Source organism: Pempheris klunzingeri, chromosome 14 (genome assembly GCF_042242105.1).
Source record: "Pempheris klunzingeri isolate RE-2024b chromosome 14, fPemKlu1.hap1, whole genome shotgun sequence".
NCBI lineage: Eukaryota > Metazoa > Chordata > Actinopteri > Acropomatiformes > Pempheridae > Pempheris > Pempheris klunzingeri.
In genome coordinates, this window is record NC_092025.1 from 9,805,315 (window position 1) to 9,824,955 (window position 19,641).

Here is a 19,641-nt window from a genome sequence, read left to right on the forward strand (position 1 = left end):
GAAAAACCTGATCATTTATGTCACGATGAAATCCACATGACCCCGCCAATGTGTTTACTCATTTCTGTGTTTCATTCTTAGTAGGCCTATAATAAATCATATTAAGTTGCCTGATTTGATCTTAAAGTCAACAAGATCAGTCTCAGTAATGTGCTGCTGTAGGCTTTGGGTGTAAGTATGGTCCAACACCTCCATGTGGTGTGAAAATGTACCACACTGTAGTAGACTGGATTTGTCCCTCAGTAACAACCACAGGTCTGATTATTAAATCATCTATTGCAGAAAAAATGAATACCAAGTCGCAACACTAACAGAAACAGCAGAAATTTGCATAAACAAGTAACTTTAATGTCCAATAAAACAAGTGGGCCTAAGACCCGATAAGTATTTTGTGAAACATTCCCAAATCCTTTGCAGCTGTTTTAATGTCAGCAGTCTTGGGCGTGGGTGGAGGCCTGTAGTGCTGTCAGTGACAGGCTAGTCACATGCAAATCATGTTCGATTGACCACATCCTCCCTCACAGAGCAGCTCTGCTCTCTGTCTGCACTTTAAACACGTCTATCATTACAAAACAAAACAAAAGTGAGTCCGGTGTTTCAGTCAGATTTTTTTTATTTTGAAAATGCAGAGCGGAAACCTCGTGATAAGTTCCGCGATTCACGTTGAATAGCTGGACTGCCCCCTCTTCCTCCCCCCCCCTCCCTCCCTCCCTCCCCCCCCTCACCCATCCACATTCCTGCGTGTGTGACGATCCCTATGGCGCCCAGTCGGGACTTGTCCTGTAAAAGCCCCTATTTTGTCTCCTGGCAGCTCAGACCTCTCCACAGGAAGCACCTCCTCGTGCCTGTCTGCTTCTTACGCCGGTGCGCACACATGTAGAAGTCAAACACACCTCTTTATTTCTATTATTATTTTTTTTGTTTTACATAAGTACCATGTGATCGTGTCAAAAATCCCTTAAAATAAAAATAAAAAAGTGCAGGCCGTTACTTGCCTGTCGTGAGAAAGCTGCCACATCTCTAGATCATTTCCCTCTCTGTTTTTTCCTCATACTCCCGCTGGACTGCCGATGGGAGGGACTAAAGAGCGCATCACCTACGGGGAATACTAATGAACTCCCTGTAAGAAAACACTGTCCTGTGTGCGATAAACATTTGTCTACTTTAAGTGATGCGTTTTATGCTTTAATCCCACGTGTGGAACAGCTGTGATCCCTGAGACTTATCGGTGTTTCCAACTCAGAGTAAGTATCTTTTCGGGCCCAACTTGGACGCATATTTCACTCTTCCGTCGCAGCACTGAAGGCTGTCCAGCTGAGGGCATTTCAGCCATAAACCTGTCGGTGTAATGTGTAGGCTAAATACCGCCGTCCCTCTCGCCAGGTGACATTAGTCGCGTAGTTTCTTGTGTTGAGGTGTAGATTTTTTTTTTTTTTTTTTACGCGTAATGCGGCGCATGAAGGGAACACGGGAATGGGTGGAGACGACAAAACTTAGCCCTCAGCATTTTCAGCCTCCACAGACAGAGTAATCTCTGTTTCCACTGTATACCGTTGTGTTAAAACGTCTCCGTGGGCTTCACTGTGTCCTCCAAGGTGCGCATTAAGAAAGTGATCCGATGGATCTGGTGGTCACAAGCCGCACAAGTCGATCCAAACTGCCATCGGCTCCCAAAGGAGAGGCCGAAGTGCGTGTTGTGTCTCCAGCTCGTTTCTTATAAAGCATTAAAAAGTGACACGTCTTTTCTAGCGTCATCTCACTGTTAGGGGTTAAAAATGTGGCGAAATTGTGCATTAGTGAGGAAGTGGGGTTATTTAAGGCGACAGTCTGGCAGATGTGAGGGGAGATCCGATGGGAAGCAGAGCGGACAGGAGCTGACTCACTGTTATTTTAGTCACGTTCGAATTTATGGTAAAAGCACATATCTTGTCATCTGGCTGCACGTTTCGGGGTCTGGTGCCAGATGTTTTTCTCAGCATGTCTTGAAAGGCACGTGTTGTTTGTACAAGATCAGGTACATTATGCAAAACATGCAATAACAAAAGTTTCGCCTGGAGCAGGGAGCAGGTCGGACTAATTTAGTGAAAGTGACACATTTTGAATTAAAATGACAGACACAGTACTGCTTCTGTGAGAAGATGCAGACAGAGAAGTTAGGTAAGTTTTAATTTATTTAGCTTATGAGCATCTTATAATGGAAAAATCATGATGTTCTTCAAGCAGAATAATGAATGAATTCAATCATGCTGAAAATTGAATTATTAAAAGTTTTGTGATGGTTAGAGACACACAAAAATAAAACTCTGTGCGGCTTTCTTTAAAAAGTGACTTTTCCTCTTTAAAGTTAGTCTTTATGAATAGCTGAACAGCCTTGTTTTACTGGCCTCTTGTGGCTAAAGTTTCAGCTCTGTTGCATAGCGAGAGGCGATTCTGTTTCACCTTTAACCCAGAAGTGATGTCAGAGTGTGCCGACCACACCCTGAGTCCACCTCTACATCGTCACAGCGAGGTGGGAACCTCAACTAATAGAGGTCAGCAGTAAAAACTAGAATTTCATCTGGTGTCAAGTTGCTTTTTAAAGCTCCGGTCTGAAGTGTTTTCATATGATTATTGCAGCATTTTAATTATCCTGATGGTATAAGTTTTTATATGTAGAAAAATGACACAATCCCGACAAAAATTGGTGCAGTCTTCGTGGTGCTTGGTCATTTCCAGTGTCTCCATCTTTCTGACTATGTCCGTTGTGATCCATTTGTGTGTTCTTCTTGTACATGCCATATGTCAGAAATCTCCCAATCCTTCACACGGGGGCTTTAAATCTCTCATAACCTTGTCAGTCCTGGCAAGATTAAGTGGTAACTGATCAGCACACAGACACACACACACACACAAACACAAAGATTTATGGTCATGTGACTATTTTGTGTGTAAAATGTGGGTTGGCTTTCATTAATAGCACTCCCCTCCGGCCAATTTGGCTCATTCTGTAAAGGACCTTGGGTGGGTGTTGTGTAGTATTTCACAGGTAGGAAACCTGAGTAAATAGTGTAGGCAAAGTTTCACTCCAAAAGCGATAAACAAGAAAATCTGGTCTGTACGAAAAGACTGGCCCCAGTTTTATGTTTGATAAGTATTTAGTCATCAAGTGAAAGGCAATCATCAAGGCAAGTATGAGCTAGCTTTTCATCTGACAGTGAAGACTGAACAGAGGGAAAAAAGCTACTTTCAATCCTAGTATCACCCAATTTGGCAAAACATTTTTTCGCCATCATATGTGTAAATTTAAATGACAGGCTTAAATGTCAACTTACATGGCTGAATGGCCTAAGAATATCGAGGATTTTAAGTGGAAACAACAAACAAAAAGCATGGGAAAAGTGCAGAAATAGATCTTAAATAAAAGTAACAAGGGATAAATGGCCTTAATATGGGGTTTGTAGCATTTAAAACATGTTATTTTCTGAGGAGTTGCAGCAGCATCTGGTTAAGATTAGTCTTAATGGGAATTAATGGCATTCTTTATGATGGAAACTCAAAGCAGTGCTGATCAGCAGCAATACAAGCCTTAGAGCTGTAATGTAGGAAAAGCTCAATACAACAAAGCACATAATTAAAGTATATTTAATATGAAGTGAATACCTGAGATAACAAAGCATCTATTGGAGAGATTCATTAATCAATAATTTCTATTAATCTGCATCATCTGAATGTACAATATATATATATAAGGGGGAGCCTCGTGTAACTGAGCTGCAGGCCGTTATCTCAGCTTAAATGCTCGTCTGCTGTTTGTTACATCCCCTCTCGTGTGATTTTGTGGATTTAAAAAGCAAAGGCTAGAAAGGATTATGGCTTTCACCTGGATTCATCTCATTAATGTTTGTCAGTGCCTGAAATATTTTGTAACCAAGGGTGTGTAGGGGTTGATTTTCCGAAGTAATGTTGTGTCTCGGCTGCCGTCTGCTTTAAGTTTAAGATACATTAACAGTAAGCTGGGAGCAAACTGGGGTTTGTGATCACCATCGGGTGCTATAATGGAGTCAGAAAATGCACCTTTTAAAATGATAATAAAAATGTTTAGTGAGATGAATGATCCCAGAATGACTGATGGTTATTTTATGTCAGTCATCTGTCACTTGTTTTTATTGCCACTACTGAAGTCTTAGGATGCTGCCAATAGCTTTTGGCAAGTACAGTCCAGGTGAGGTACCCACTCAGTGTTCAGCATTGCCTCTGCTTTAAGCTGCCAATCAGGCTCTGGTGTAGTTTCTCCTGCATGCAGTTGGCAGATGGATAATGCAGTGGACAGGCTCTTATTCTACAAGAAACACATTTTAACATGTGCAAATGTACACATAATAAAAGTGGGCTAGAGCTAATGTGAAGCATTGGTTGACTTGTTTTTTTCCCCCTATATAATCCAAATGACTCCATTTGGCAAGAGCTTGAGTGAAAACTTTTCTAACTGGCTGATTATCATTTCATTCCCTAATATTTGGAGGCTAAATGTGGAGTGATGTGCCTCGACACAATAGTTTTTTATTTTTCATGGAATCAATAATATGTTTGAACATTGACATTTGCTAACTTGCTGGTGGCTCTTATATGTTTCAGGCTCATTTTCATTCCCAGACACACACACACACACTCTCTCTCCTTCACACACACACAAAAACACCACACCTTCCCCTTTGCCTCGTTGCCAAGGAAACATTCAGCCATTCAAAGACATCTACCAGCTCACTATACAAAAGCGTTCACACACACACACACACACACACACACACACACACACACTCCTTTTCTCTCCCTGGTTGCCACGTCCTAGACTTCTTGTATGTCGCAGTGGTTGACCTGATCAACAGGTAAACACACACAAGATGCCTGCCGTGTATGAATGCTCTCTGTTCTAACATTACATAGTCTGTTGTTGACTGATGTGACACTGAGTTGGAGTTCTTTCTTCTCTTCTTGTGTGATCTTGATATTTTACTCTCCACAAGGATCGCATTCATGTTGTTTGTACTATACTTAAACTGCATTTCCAGGTGTAGTAGTTGTATTACATTAAAGTCTTGTTTAGCAAATGCTGATACTCTTTCAGTCATAGTACCTCTGTTGCTTTTGCAGCTACTATTACTGCTGCTGCTGCTGCTGCTGCTGCTGCTACACCTAATGCAACTGAAGCTACAACTGCTGCCATCACCACCACAACTAATACAACTACTGATGTGGCTGCTTCATCTATTGGAGTTATTTTTAATACATACATTTCTGCTACAAACTAGTAATAGTACTGATACTACCAGTACTACTAATTTTCCTCAATCGAATGATTACTACAGGCTTATGGCTGAAAAAAACATTGCCTCAGATAATAAAAGTGTTCTAGTTTTAATTTCAAAACATACTACGCATATAATTATATAGATAAACAAAATATAAACACCCCACTGAGCTGTAACAACACTAGAATACACAAAAGTACTGTGAAGCCATTTAAAAAGACGACATGCTGGATTCCTTCCATGACTATAAAATGTATCATGATACAAAGATATGTTTATCCAGTTAGTGCAGCTAAAACCATAATCTTGTAGTCTGTTGAGTTACAGTGTTATTATATGTTAAGTCCCGGTGGCTGTCACGTGGTAACGTTTTATCCGGGATGTTTGATCTGCAGGATGAGATCAGCTCTGAACTGTAATTTCAACCCCCCCCCTTTTCTTTTGTCTTTGCACCAGGGCAGCTAGCACTTCCAACAACAGTGCGATGGCCAGTCCAGAGGACATAATCGAGCCGGCAGCTCAAAGCTCGACAGCCCAAAACCTGGGTAGAAGGCGCTTTTTGCAAGATGTCCAGAGTCTGAGTCCAGATGAGATCGATAGCCTCATGTCCAGCAGTGGTGAGAAAAACAGCTCTTTCTGCTGTATAAATACATTTAACTAAAGGTATGAGCTTCCCAGTGAAACTTTTATGGCTGTATCAGAGGAATTTTATTAAAATGTTCTAATCTTCCAAATCACAGAGGGTCGTCCTTTCCTTGTGGTGCATCGTCTTCCTGAGTTTAAAGAGGAGGGTGTGCCTTACTTAATACCTGGCATCCCTATCACGTGCAGAGTGGACAACACAGAGAAATACACAACTCGCTCAAAGGTAAATCTGTCAAGCTTTTTTTTGTCTATGTAAAATCATTTACATATTTTCTTTTGGTGGTTGCCAAAAGAAAACTATGTGTCTGAACTTTAAGACTCTTGTTTTGAGCCAGAAGGCTCAGCTGTTATATTGGCCTGGTGTTGTTCAGATAGAGACTGGAAATTACATGGTGTGTTACTTTGTGGTGCGTGTAATTTTAAGTGTAGATGCAATGTTAGGTTAAAACAGATGAACATAGTGTTGAGTGTGTTTTAGGAAGTGGACATTTCTGGGATGCCTGGCTTTATTGTTTGGGCCTCTGGGGGTACAGGCCTCATTTAACAAATAATTTAGTTATAAGAAACCCACTTTATAATGCACAGTCTTTTCTCCTTGAACTTTCATGCTGCATTTCTCCGGGGGTATTTACATTGAAAAGCAAATAGCATATTATTCAATATGGAACCAGCTGCAACCACATGTTGCCTTCTTTTAGAGAGTTACTCACTAAAGAATGTACAGTTATTAGTAAGTTAAATATGGGTTGCTCAGTCGCTTTGTATGTTTTTCCCTTGTCTTTGTATCCATGTATGTCCATTTTCCCACAGCCTTACGACATGCATGTAAGGGGAATTGGGAAATTGTTCATGTGTGATTGTGTTTTAAACAGGTCCAGATGTTAACCGTATTGTCTAAACTACTTGTCTGATGAAAATGAACATTAGGTTGCCAAACTGTTCAGTATATATGTCCATTAGATCTAGAAGAGCCACTCTCTGGTTCATCTCCATCTACTGCACTTACCATATGCAATTTTGCAACTACAATTGACACTTTGGGTGTTGAAACTTTCATTTTAAACTCCAAAATAAACCTTTAGAGATAAACCTCTTTGGCTGTCTAAACTGCAGTGTTTCCTGCCCGACTGGAAGTTGTGGTAAAGCGGTGGCTAGTGGGGCTTTCCAGATCTCAGCAACAACATTTTTGAGGAAAATGTGACCATAACTGATAAGAAGGAAAGCAAACAATTATGAAAATAACCCAGGCTGTTGCAGTCACAAGTGAAATAAGAATTTGGGTGATAAAGTCAAAACTTGAATGCTATTCTGTCATTTGGTTTTCTTCAATATTAGATTTTATTCATTTTAAGTTGTGAAGCTTATATACGCCATTTCAATAATAATTTCCCTCCAGGTTCATGTAGGCACCCTGTACACAGTGCGGCTAACGCACGGCCAGTTCCACTGGACAGTGAAGAGGAAGTACAAGCACTTCCAGGAGCTGCATCGAGACCTCTACAAGCACAAGATGATGCTCCACTTGTTGCCTCTGGGAAGGTCGGTGTACCAATCTGTTTGTCTTAATCACGCAAAGCAACCTCTCATTCTGAGAGAACTTCCCAGAGATGGGTTGTTTTGAGTTTTTATTGTCAGAATTCTGTGTTTTGAAAATTCAAATTTCTCTCAAAGATTTGCAAAGGAGAGACAGCAGCTGAGAGCCATGTCAGAAGAAATGCCCAGTCTGCACGGGACTGAACGGGCCAGACGGACCTCCAGCAAAATGGTATCAAACAAATCAGTTAGATACAGTATAGACTTGCATATATCACGTCATCATAAACATAATATAATGAATCAGCTCTACACAACAAAAAACTATGGCCCACAATGACACACAGTTTCATAAAATTCATTATTGATTATTACTTTTTGTCTGCTTTTCTATTGCAGAAATACCTTGAGGAGTACCTTAATGGTCTGCTGGAGAATGTGTTCTGTAGGAATGATCACAGCATGGTAATAGCTTTAAAACAAAGATGCACATACACACATACAGAGTAGCTGTCCTGTTGCATGATTGCATTTTCTCATCTTCCCTTTTCAGCTGGAATTCCTCTCTGTCGGTGCGGTCTCCTTCATCACTGATCTTGGACCCAAAGGCCTGTAAGCAAACTTCTTGGGAGTGTCTCAGACACAATGGAAGGCGAGGAAATGACTTAAGTACATAATAGAACAACATAACATGTTTTAACTTGTCTTAGGGAGGGACCCATCTTCAAGAGGTCGGGGGGGCACCGGATCCAAGGCCTGAACTGCATTGGCCACCATCAGTTCTGTTTCCGCTGGTCACGGCGCTGGCTGGTGGTGAAAGACTCCTTTCTCATGTATATGGACCGAGACAATGGAAGCATAAACTTTGTGCTGCTGTTTGACCCAGAGTTCAAAGTGAAAGTGGGCCGCGCTTACACAGACACCAAGTACGGAGTCTGCTTTGAGAACTTCACGCGGTAGGTCAGCTGGGAGTTTGCCTGCGCACTGAGAGTGTATTGCATTAATTCATGCCTAGGATTTTGTGTGGTTTGTGATGCATGCATGGCCCTTTTGTTATCATCAGGTGTCTGGTCATCAAATGCAGCAGCTATAGACAGGCTCATTGGTGGAGTCATGAAATCAACCAGCTGGCAGAAACCTCTGACTTTCTCAAAGTGCAACGTTTCGAGGGCTTCGCTCCGCCACGGGAGAACGTGCTCACTAAATGGTCAGACACGCCGTCTACCTGACATTTACAGCTTCTTCTCTTCAGATTTCATCTTCATTTGCTAAACTTCTTTCGTTCATGGGTCTTATTTGAAGGTATGTGAATGGAAGTGGCTACTTTGCAGACCTAGCTGATGCGCTCGAACAAGCCAAGGAGGAAATCTTCATCACAGATTGGTGGTAGGTGTTGAGGAAGCTTTGTTTTACCAAACAAAAAGATGTACCATTGAAATATTTTAGCTACACATGAAGTGTATTTTGAATGTGAGTAATGTGAAAATAGATGGAGATCATTATGTGCCTTTTCTCTCAGGCTCAGCCCTGAAGTGTACCTAAAGAGACCTGCAACTGAGCACTACTGGCGCCTGGATCAGATACTCAGACGCAAAGCAGTAGGGGTTCTCTCTGTCTTGTTCTTCAATTTTATACAATTGAAATGAATTCAAATTGCATTCACATTATCTTTGCGAATAATTTTTCTCAAATGGCATTGCCTCTCTTTGAACCTTTTCCTGCAGGAACAAGGAGTCAAAGTGTGTGTTCTGCTGTACAAAGAGGTGGAGCTGGCACTCGGCATAAATAGTGAGCACAGCAAGAGGACTCTTATGAATATGCACCCAAACATCAAGGTCTGTCACATCTCCTCATAATTTGATATACGAGCCATACAAGAGGCCTCATCTCGCGTTTTAACCTCAGTTGTAACAACTTATGTCCATCAGGTGATGCGACATCCTGACCATGTGTCGTCTGTGGTGTTCCTGTGGGCTCACCATGAAAAGATGGTGGCCATTGACCAAACCGTAGCCTTTGTGGGGGGGATTGACCTGGCGTTTGGAAGGTGGGATGACAGCATTTACCGGCTAACTGACCTGGGTTTGACGGAGACGGCCAACAGTGTAACAGAGGAGGAGCCCAAAGGAGAAACAGGAGTAAGAACATTTGAAAACCATCTTTTTAACACGTCGATTCAGGCTGATTAAGCTTCAGTATGTTTCCAGTAGATCATGAACCAGTGTGCTTTCAGTATTTCACACTCCCTGCAGACACTAACGGATGTCCCTGTTAACCAGGATAACGGTGTGGCTGATGGTCCAAAACCATCTGACCCAAATGCGGAAGCAGAGCAGGACCCTAATGATCTGACTGGCAACGCTAAACTGTGGCTCGGAAAAGATTACAGCAACTTTATCAGGAAAGACTGGGTCCAACTGGACAAACCGTTTGAAGGTATAGTATCTAAATCTCTTTCACTGAGTGGACTCAGTGCACTGAGTTGCTCTAAACACGGAGCCGAACGAATTGCTTTTTATATTTTTCAGATAACATTGACCGTACTCAAGTACCTCGCATGCCGTGGCGTGATCTGTCTGCGGCTATTCATGGCAGTGCTGCCAGGGATGTCGCCCGCCACTTTATTCAGCGCTGGAACTTCACCAAGGTCAGACTCGAAGGAATGTTTTGTCTTTCTAAATCTACCCAGGTTTATTGTCATAGTAATGGCCTGTGTATCTATATGTTAGTAGAATGTTGCAAACATTGTCATTACTTTAGAGAGAGGGAGCTTTGTTGGAATCAGTCCACAGATATACAGATGGCCTTAACACATATTATACCATAAACTATCCAAAGCAGTTATTTGGAGGTGTAAAGTTTAAGTTAAAATGTATATTTAAAGCCATCACAGAGCGCTAAAAAATCAATGTGAGACTTGTGTTGTGCTGTTGTGACCCTATTGAGATTTGTAGGCCGTCCACAGTCTGTTCTATATTATGGTTTACTATTATATTCACTTTATTGGCCTCAACTACAACAATATGACTCAAACACTTAGTAGCAAGTTAATTTAACTTTTAAACAAGGCTTCTGTGTGAAACATGACTAATAGGAAGGCTAAAAATCTGTCTTTCACTTGTTTTGTCTTCTGTAGATCTTCAAAAACAAGTACAAGGACGTCTTCTACCCTTATCTCCTTCCCAAGTCTCACTGCACTGCTGACACACTCCCATTCACTGTGCCTGGGTCAAAGAAGGCCAAAGTGCAGGTATACATATGCACACACCAAAGGCTAAGTCACTATCTGTGCAACACCTGTGCAAAACATTTGTGTGGGATTTCATTGGAAAACATACAAAATGGGCATATGATGGACGATGTGCATGGTGTGTAACTTAATGTTCATTGTTTAAATCTTGATAATGATTTATCAAGGATGGTGTGTTTGTCGTATGTCATAGTGCTTTTCTTGTCACAGTGCATTTTTATCAATTCATACACGGAACTCACAGCACTGCCAGGTGCAGTTATTTGGGTAATGTAGTGCTTTTCAGCCTTTGCACACACAGTACACACTGTCTCTTGTACAAAGACTGTTCCCACGTGATGTTAGCGGGCCAGATAAATCAGACTTTCTTCCTATTCACCGTGGGTGGCAGCTCTGCCGTAGAGCAGTGGCCAGTTGTGAAACAAGCATACCAAACATTGAAGAGAACACTAGAGATAGGTTTCACACAAGAGACAGCCAGACACCTGGACGGTGAAAATCAACCTTTGATACACACAAGGACAAAACAGAAAACTGCCTTAGTTTTGGTACTATTGCTGACTGTAAGACAAGCCATATATTCCATTGGGATCTTTAAAGATGCCCTTCATCAGGACAACATTAGGGTTGGAATCCTTGGACTATCATTTGAAGAAAGGTACAGAAGTTAAAACCGTTTAGTCATAGAGAGCACAGTAAATTCACATTTTTTGCATTTATAAAAGAAACCATGCTGCTGGTCATCTCCACATTTTGGAGAATTAGGGAAATGTAATTACTATAAACAAACAGACTGTCGCCAAGAGCATTGAAGAGCTTCTACTCTGCATTTTATATTGCGTGACACTAAGTCAGATCAGAGCAGGAAATCAGATGGATTCCTTTACAGTACAACAAAGAGACACTGTTCTGGTTGTTCTGGCTTTTGCAATGCAGCTAAAGTATTCAGATTTTCTTTCAATGGCAGATGGTGGAACAAAAGTAAAGCCTGTGGGAGAAAAAAATCACTTTCAACATGTTTATCCTGTTCAGTAAAGCCAGAGAAAACAAATACACTGCCAAAAATGGGGAGGAAGGACAAGTGGAAGTATCTTATTTTCAACAGGCTCAGTGGGAAATGTGGTTCTGATAATGAGAAACCGCAACACAACAGGCATTAGACAGAGGTTGTCGTTCTCACTCTTAATTCTAAACACCACAGATGTTACGTGAAGCAACTTTGTAACGATGCATTAATTAGTTTATGCACACTAGAGGACTTAATAATTCCAAAAGAAGCTGTCAAACACAGACCTGACATACTAGCTAATAATGTTGCTGGGAAACAGTAAAGGTAAAATAGTTATGCATACAGTAAGAAACATTTTTGACTGCATGGTCCCCAACTAAAAGCTAAAGAATACTCTCCCTCAACATCATATGCTATGATTTTGAAGTGTTCAGCCCATGCGTATTGGATAACTGCGGCTTTTGCTGTGTGTATTTTCTTATTCTACTGTGGGCGTTGGTTTGTAACCCTAACCCTTGCTCCCCATAACGCTGTAGCTTTCCTATCAGGTTTTGTTGATCCCTTATTCAGGTTTCAAGGACAGTCCCTCAGCTGTCACATTGTGCATCAGAGCTGTGGAGCTTTCTGAGTGTCCCTCTAAGTAAAGTAGAGGTTAACGCAAGAAGTACATCACTAATTTAACAACAACAAAAATGAGAGCTGCAGTTTCAGGTTTCTGTTTTGTTACAGTTGTGTAATACAGCTGAACCTTTATGTTAGCCATGTTTAAGTTTATTTGGTGGCAGCAAGTTAATATGGTGTGTGAGGCGAAGAAGACACAGTCAATGAAGCGATTGCCCATACTTAAGTAAATAGAATAAGCTTTTGACTGTTAGACAGTTTTTAAAAAGTCATATCAGAGAATGTTTTTCTGTGTTTCACACTGTAATATTAAATATTCATGGGTAAATAATCAACAATCAGAGATTTACTTAGAGTACTTTGAATTGTTTTCTCAGGTGTTGCGCTCTGCAGATCGCTGGTCTACTGGAACCTGTGAGAGCTCGATCCTCAACGCTTACATCCACACTATTGAAAACAGCGAACACTACATCTACATTGAGGTACACAGAGATTGAGGTTACAGACATTTACCTGTGGGAACAGACAAATTGTGTTGAAATAATTTACCCCTTCTGTGTGTTAGCAGACATGGCAAATCAAGAACTCGTTTTGTTTTGTATAAAAATGAATTTGATGTTTGACAGATGCAGCATATTTGTTTAATTTTAGGTGTGCGTTGGCCTCCGTTTATTTCTGATGTTTTACCAAATTATTCTTTTGTACTTACATATCATTTAACCCATAAATTGCACACATCACTGAGAGATTCCGTAGCCAATGTGTGTCTAACCATGAGGTTTCATAAGTCTGAACTGACTCACAGCTCGGTCGCTAGTTTGCCAGCTCCCTACCTGTTTTAGGCCTCACCTCATACAGAGCCACCATCTGCCTTCTCTCTGCCCTCAGAACCAGTTCTTCATCAGCTGTGCCGATGGGAAGACCGTTTACAATGGGATTGGTGATGCAATTGTGAACCGAATCCTGCGAGCACACAGGTCTAGTTTGAGAATATTGTGTACACGCATTCTTGCAACTTGAATGCATAAAGCAGCTTTAGATGAAATCTGTGGATTAATACGTGCTTAGTTTTTATCTTCAAGCAGGAAATCAGATCACAAAATAGGATACAAATATGAAAGTGAAAGAAATAATCCCCTCGCATTAATGTTTAAATGGTACACATGTAGACGATGTTGACATTGTGTCTCCTTACAGAGAGCAGAAGAAGTACAGAGTGTTTGTGGTGATTCCTCTGCTTCCTGGTTTTGAGGGAGACATCAGTGCAGGAGGTGGAAATGCCATCCAAGCCATTCTGCACTTCACTTACAGGTGAGAGCCTCTTCCTCCTGTTACCATTCTGCACCCACAGACCACAACAAGCACTACAGCTTACAACAACCACGCAACCTCTGAACTTTCATCTTGCTCAAAGACATATTTCCAGTCCTGTAGAGTTGTAGTTGATATAGATTTTTCTCAGCTCTGTCAGTGCTAAAATGACAATTGATTACTTCATTTTAATGGATTTTGAATGTTTCTAGGACCATGTGCCGAGGGGAGCACTCCATTCTGTCAAGACTTAGTGAAAGTGAGTTTTTTTGTCACTTATATGCTTCATTTCAACCAAAAAAATCCACCTGACTTCACACAATACCACCTATTTCCTCTTAACACGTGTGTCTTTCTTTCTCCTCGTGTTGCTCCTTTAACCTGAAGCTACTGGTACTAGGTATCTGTCCACCACTTTCCATTTTCATACCTGATTTGTCTCCTTTTCACAACCATTTTAAGACTCCATATGTCTATGGGCATTACTTAATAATTCTTAACTGTATTTTTTTACATTATCTCTTGCGATCCTGGTTTGATCCCCAGTTGAGGACCAGTGGACAGAGTACATCACCCTCTGCGGCCTGAGAACACATTCCCAGCTCTCCCAGTCGCTTGTCACAGAGCTCATCTATGTTCATAGCAAGACCCTCATCGCTGATGACCGCTGCTATATCATTGGTGAGTCATCACCGGCTTGATTAAGGCCATGAGTCACTGAGCTCCTCAGTTATCTCCTTTCACAAAAAACAGACGTTTGACAGGAGTGCTAGATATTTTAAATCAATGTATTTCTATGGATTCTACAATTTTAATGAAGCTATGAAACTGCAGTGTATTTTATTCAATACATTTTAGCTGTAGTTTAGTAGCACTGTTCAAAACTGACAAATGGAACTGTTGTCAAATTAGAAATATGCAAGTGAAAAAATATATGGACATTTATTTATAGAGATTAATCATTAAGAGGCTGACATTGAATAAGTCTAAGCTGTTAAGTAGGGTGTACCAAAGCACACTGGCCTGGTCAATGATAATACATGACAGTGTACAGTATGAACATTGAAAAGCTGCACAAATAATAAGGATTTTATTTTGAGATTCTATCATTGATTTAAATGGGAAGTATTTCAGTAGCCTTAAAGGTATAAGCTTTAAAATGTTCATAACATCAAGTCACATTTTTGATACTAATTATGGAGGTCACTTGTCATTCATGGTACTTACATTTTGTAATGTAATTTTTCACTCTTTGTGGTGGGTCTTCTCACGCTGGATTCAATCAGCTGAGGGTTGGACTTTTATCTAACTGCTGTTATTGTCGGTTTACTATGCACTTTTATGATGCCGCATTGGAACTGTGTTGAGTTACTGCTAATGCAAACTTAACATTTCTTGCCGCTGCTCGTCACAGTAAAATCATTCAACTGGCACAGCATGGGGTGGCCTTTATTGTGAGGGAATGCAATGTATTTGTATTATCTATGACAGCAATTGATGATTTCAGAGTACAAGCATGTAACATTTCATTTCTGAACAAGAAATATACAGAGAAACTTGAGATAAGCAGCTCTCACTCTGACGAATACTTATATCGGTGGTTGTTTCACTCTGATAGTTGCTTCATGCATTGAGATTGAGACTGTAACTGTACTGTTGCTTGTACTTTCCACTCGCGCTCCAGGATCAGCCAACATCAATGACCGCAGCATGCTGGGCAGCAGAGACAGTGAGATGGCAGTGTTTGTGGAAGATGAAGAGCGGGTCCCATCCATCATGGGAGGGGAGGAGTACCAGGCAGGACCCCTCACACTCGCTCTGCGCAAAGAGTGTTTCAGGTCAGGACAAAATATTTAACTCCTGAAATGCCATTCTGTTAATATATGGTAATTGAACTAAAACATTTTTAGCAAAATTTGTAATAATCCTCAACTTACAGTTTAATTCTTTCTTAAGAACTTGTGAATTATACTGGGATAGTTTACATTAACAGAAACCTTTGTGTTGTTTGTATGCATGTATTTTCCCTTCAAGTGTTCTTGTTGGAGCTGCTTCAGACCCCAGTATCAATATTGATGATCCAATCAGCGATGAATTCTTCTTCTTGGTCTGGAATGCAGCTGCTAAACTGAATGCCATCATTTATGACAAGGTGTAACTTCAACCAAATACGATGCAATGTACATCACGATATTTAGACTATTTCATCCCTAACAGTAGCAATGTGTAGTCTCAGTTTTCTCACCTCTCCTTTGTTCTCGTTGGCTGGTCTGTGCCGTGTTCCTGCTGTGACACAGGTCTTCAAATGCCTTCCCCACAAGACCGTCCACAACATGCGAGACCTGAAGGAGTACTCCTGCCAGGAGCGCCTCTGCGACACAGACCCCGAGCAGGCCAAAGAGGAGCTGAAGGCCGTCCGCGGGCTGCTGGTCTACTTCCCCCTGAAGTTCCTGTGTGAGGAGAACCTGCTGCCTCCGCTGGGCACTAAAGAAGGCATGGCTCCTGTAGGGCTGTGGACATAACCCGCAGCTCAGACCACTACAGAACAGCTAAAGAGCTGCTGCACCACATGCTAACCTTGTAGTTCCAGCTTCAGTTCAGCCCAGTACACTTAACTAGTTACAGCACTGGGGCTTCAATGGTGAGGAAAAGACTTATTGTCTTTTTGACTGATGCTGGCCAAGCCTGAGCATAACCACTAAAATGTAGATTTTATGATGATTATCTGTTAGAACAGTAGATTAACCTGTACTGGCCAGTTTGTTCATGATGGTGGATTCTGCCTTATAACTTCTACAGTGCAATCTGAAGTGCAGGGCTGACGGTGGTGCAAAACACACACAAATGAATGTATGAGTGAGGAGCGGATGGGGAGGTTGTATTGGAAATCAAGCATCTCACATGATCTGGGAACATAGTGTACAGTTATTGGTGCAAGGTTTTTGGGTGGGTGGGTGGCTCTGTGTCTCTGTGTCTCTCTCTTTCTCTCTTTCTCTCTCTCTCTCTCTCTCTCGCGCGCTCGCTCTCACTCTCTCCCTCTGAGGCTTCACCTCTCACTGCAGTGCCAGCAAATCTGTCAGAACATTTGTGGTTGTTATGGTGACGGATATAGAGAGATGACTGGATTGTAGCTAAAATAACTGGATAGAGCAGAAAAGGGAGAGTACTGATAAGAGGGATAACTTACTAAATCAGGTCTACCGGAAAGTAGAAGGTAATATGTTGAAAGATAAACTGACAATTTCTGGGGAAGAAAAGTCATTTTAACAGTTTTGCATAAATGATTTATGATTTCAGGTAGGAAAACTGTGGGAGGGGAAACAAAAGGAGGACAAGATAATTGAAGGGTTTATTTGCCGTTAATTGCATGACAGCGCTTGTTTAAGTCGCCACGACAACCAAGTGAATGATTGTTTCACCGTGTTGTTTGCAGTCCAGATCAGAACATTCCACGATCCACTTGGCTCTGAGGAAGCTGCATGAAGCAGAGACGCAGGTTGTTTGACCAGTGCATTTTTTCCCTGTGTGCTACGCAAGTCTGTGTCCAGGTGCCATAAAATGCCTTGCATATCTACATATGTCTAAATGTTTACCTGCACCAGGCATTTGTTTAGGCATATTACATTTAGCCATAACACTGTAAGTGAATAGTGACATATAGTGGCTTTCATTCGTGCTGCAGTTCCCATGGTTGGAGCTTTGTGAGGTCATGTTTGTAATCTCAATAATTTTAGGTTTTATTTGGTATAGCGCCATGTCAAACCTGCTGATTCACTTAACTGAAGGAATTGAGTGAATCCTATTGAGCAATCTGGAAAGGAACCGTATGTACCATCTGTGGTGAATGTGGGCAGGCAACTATCGCCTTGTGAGGTACATGCAGTGGATGTACATTACAGACAGTGTAAGAAATTGATGATAGAAAAGGAGGTTGACCAAAATAAATCAGGAAGCTCTGTTACCTTGAGAGAGAGATCGAAGACTTGGGTTTAACAATGTTACTTGGAGAATCTTTACCTGTTAGAAGGTTTCACACATGGCACATGTTTTTTTTTTCAGTGTCTCTGTAAAGCAACTATGTCGTATTAAAAGTTTTTAGAGTTTTTTCCGAAAACAACCAGCAGAGAGGCACAGAATAGGTGGCACATGAATCTTTTGAGTGGTACTTTTATATTTGCTTTTTTGTATGTGTTTGGAGTTTAGTTTTGGTAGTGATCTTATTGAACTGCAACATGTGGGGGGAAAAAACCCTGCGCCATGTATTTTAAAGAGACCTGTATGATAGATTCATTCCTGAGGGGAAATTCAGGGTATCTTTGAGTGATGGATTGACGCACATGACATTACCATAATCCTGTTCATAATCCAAAACTGTGGAAACCTGTTGAACTTGTGACAGAGCCAATGAATTTGTACAGACTGCTTCATGAATTTACAAGACATGCCCACAAGTCAGCAACACTACCGAGGTAGTTTCAGTGCAAACTTGTCTGTGATGGTGACAGATGATAAGTGTCCCACGTGAATGCCGTCTTGCTCTACATGAAGCACCTCTCACAGAGGAGCTAGTAAAACCAAAACCATCTCTGTTTGGATATGGTGCATTGCTGGCTTCAGAACTATTTACACTTTCCTTTAGAGGATATTAAAAAGCCACTATGAACCCTTGCACAGTGGAAGCTCTGTGTTTGCTAGCCTTTTGTATACAGCACAAAATGGTTGCCTTGGGGGATTTTCTATGTTTTTAAAGATTCCACAGAAATGTCTGTAATGTACTGAGAAGTGACCTTACACTGTTTCTATCATGAACTGCATTTTTATCAGACTAATAGCTAGTGTTACCTGTAATTTTTATGTATATATTACAATATAAAAACTTTTATGTATGTCCATCTGTAGATCCAGATTATTACCTTAAAGTAGCTGATGTGTAGGTTACTAACACTCAGGGGTAGTCAGATAATAAATGTTCTTACTCAACTGCCTTAGTACAGTCATGAACAACTTGTACTTTAAGATATGTTACTTTTCCTGTTTCCTCAATAAACTTGTTTTTTTAAGGATTCTCAAACATTTGAACATCTACTTTGAATCATCAGCCAGGTTCATGATTCAAATCAAAATGGCAAACTTCCCATGTATTGTTCTTACATAGGAACATACAGTATATTTGAACTTTAAATGTAGATAAATATATGGGCATATTCAAAGACAATTTAATATCTAAATATGAAAAATAAAGATACATTTTATGAGATGACATGTCCTCTTTTCATATTATACAGGATCATAATGTTATTGATGATGTTCTAGAGGTGTTTACCAAAAAAATGGCCTCCACAGCCAGAAACTACTTTATTTAGAGACATTGCAAATGAGAGACTAAGAGGGGGAAACAAATCCTAATATTTGTTACTTTATGCAGAATGGTGGGGTTTAAATCATCAGTATACCACAGCTATCACTGTCCATAAAACTTTCAGAAACATCCTTTGCTATCTGAATATTCTTGGATCCAATGATGGATTTTCTTAGAGTACCTGCCATGTAACAGTGTTGTTGTTTTTTTTTTTTTATGACATACCAGATTGTCCTCTTGAGCTCCCGGTGAACAGCTTTGCAAGTGAATCATAAATTATTGACAAGCATTAAGATCTGTTGGAGATAAGGAGGGCCTGCCTTAATGGAGAAGTGGCTACAGCAATCATAAATCTGTTAGGATGGCAGGCACATCAGAGTAAAACCATGGGCAGAAAAGTGGGATGAGGTCACATCCAATGACCAACATATTCATTTTAATTGAACTTATTCATGGGATGTCTTCAGTGACCGTGTAGGTGGGTGCAGGGCAGGTAAGTCAGGATGACCTCAGCCTCAGACAGAGGCAGCTGCGTGGGTTGAGGTCCACTGTAATTTCCCAGGTAATTTGTCCCTGATGAAGCACCGTAGCCATCCAGAAGGAGAAAACACTTGAGGAGTGTTGT

General features: G+C 40.9%; 2 protein-coding genes across 2 annotated transcripts in view; one reads left to right on the top strand and one right to left on the bottom strand.

Annotated features, from left to right (window-relative positions):
* Positions 1-19,641, bottom strand: part of gltpd2b (glycolipid transfer protein domain containing 2b) — a 139,068-nt gene that overhangs the window by 17,654 nt on the left and 101,773 nt on the right. The gene's annotated exons all lie outside the window — the stretch shown is intronic.
* pld2 (phospholipase D2) lies at positions 1,136-18,728 on the top strand. Its single transcript, XM_070843557.1, has 24 exons — positions 1,136-1,244; positions 5,745-5,905; positions 6,029-6,156; positions 7,330-7,472; positions 7,605-7,698; positions 7,866-7,931; positions 8,020-8,078; positions 8,177-8,422; positions 8,530-8,673; positions 8,769-8,852; positions 8,986-9,064; positions 9,191-9,301; positions 9,395-9,604; positions 9,746-9,902; positions 9,995-10,113; positions 10,603-10,716; positions 12,724-12,828; positions 13,235-13,323; positions 13,544-13,657; positions 13,870-13,916; positions 14,204-14,338; positions 15,342-15,495; positions 15,692-15,809; positions 15,955-18,728. Exons 2-24 carry the CDS (start codon positions 5,773-5,775, stop codon positions 16,177-16,179), a joined length of 2,874 nt encoding a protein of 957 aa, XP_070699658.1. The 5' UTR covers positions 1,136-1,244; positions 5,745-5,772; the 3' UTR covers positions 16,180-18,728.

Bases quoted from the DNA above. Each gene is read 5' to 3' on its own strand.
- pld2 (XM_070843557.1), top strand. From the start codon at position 5,773: ATGGCCAGTCCAGAGGACATAATCGAGCCGGCAGCTCAAAGCTCGACA. The intron at 13,324-13,543 runs GTCTAGTTTGAG...GTCTCCTTACAG, and splicing joins CGAATCCTGCGAGCACACAG to AGAGCAGAAGAAGTACAGAG. The intron at 14,339-15,341 runs GTGAGTCATCAC...CTCGCGCTCCAG, and splicing joins TGACCGCTGCTATATCATTG to GATCAGCCAACATCAATGAC.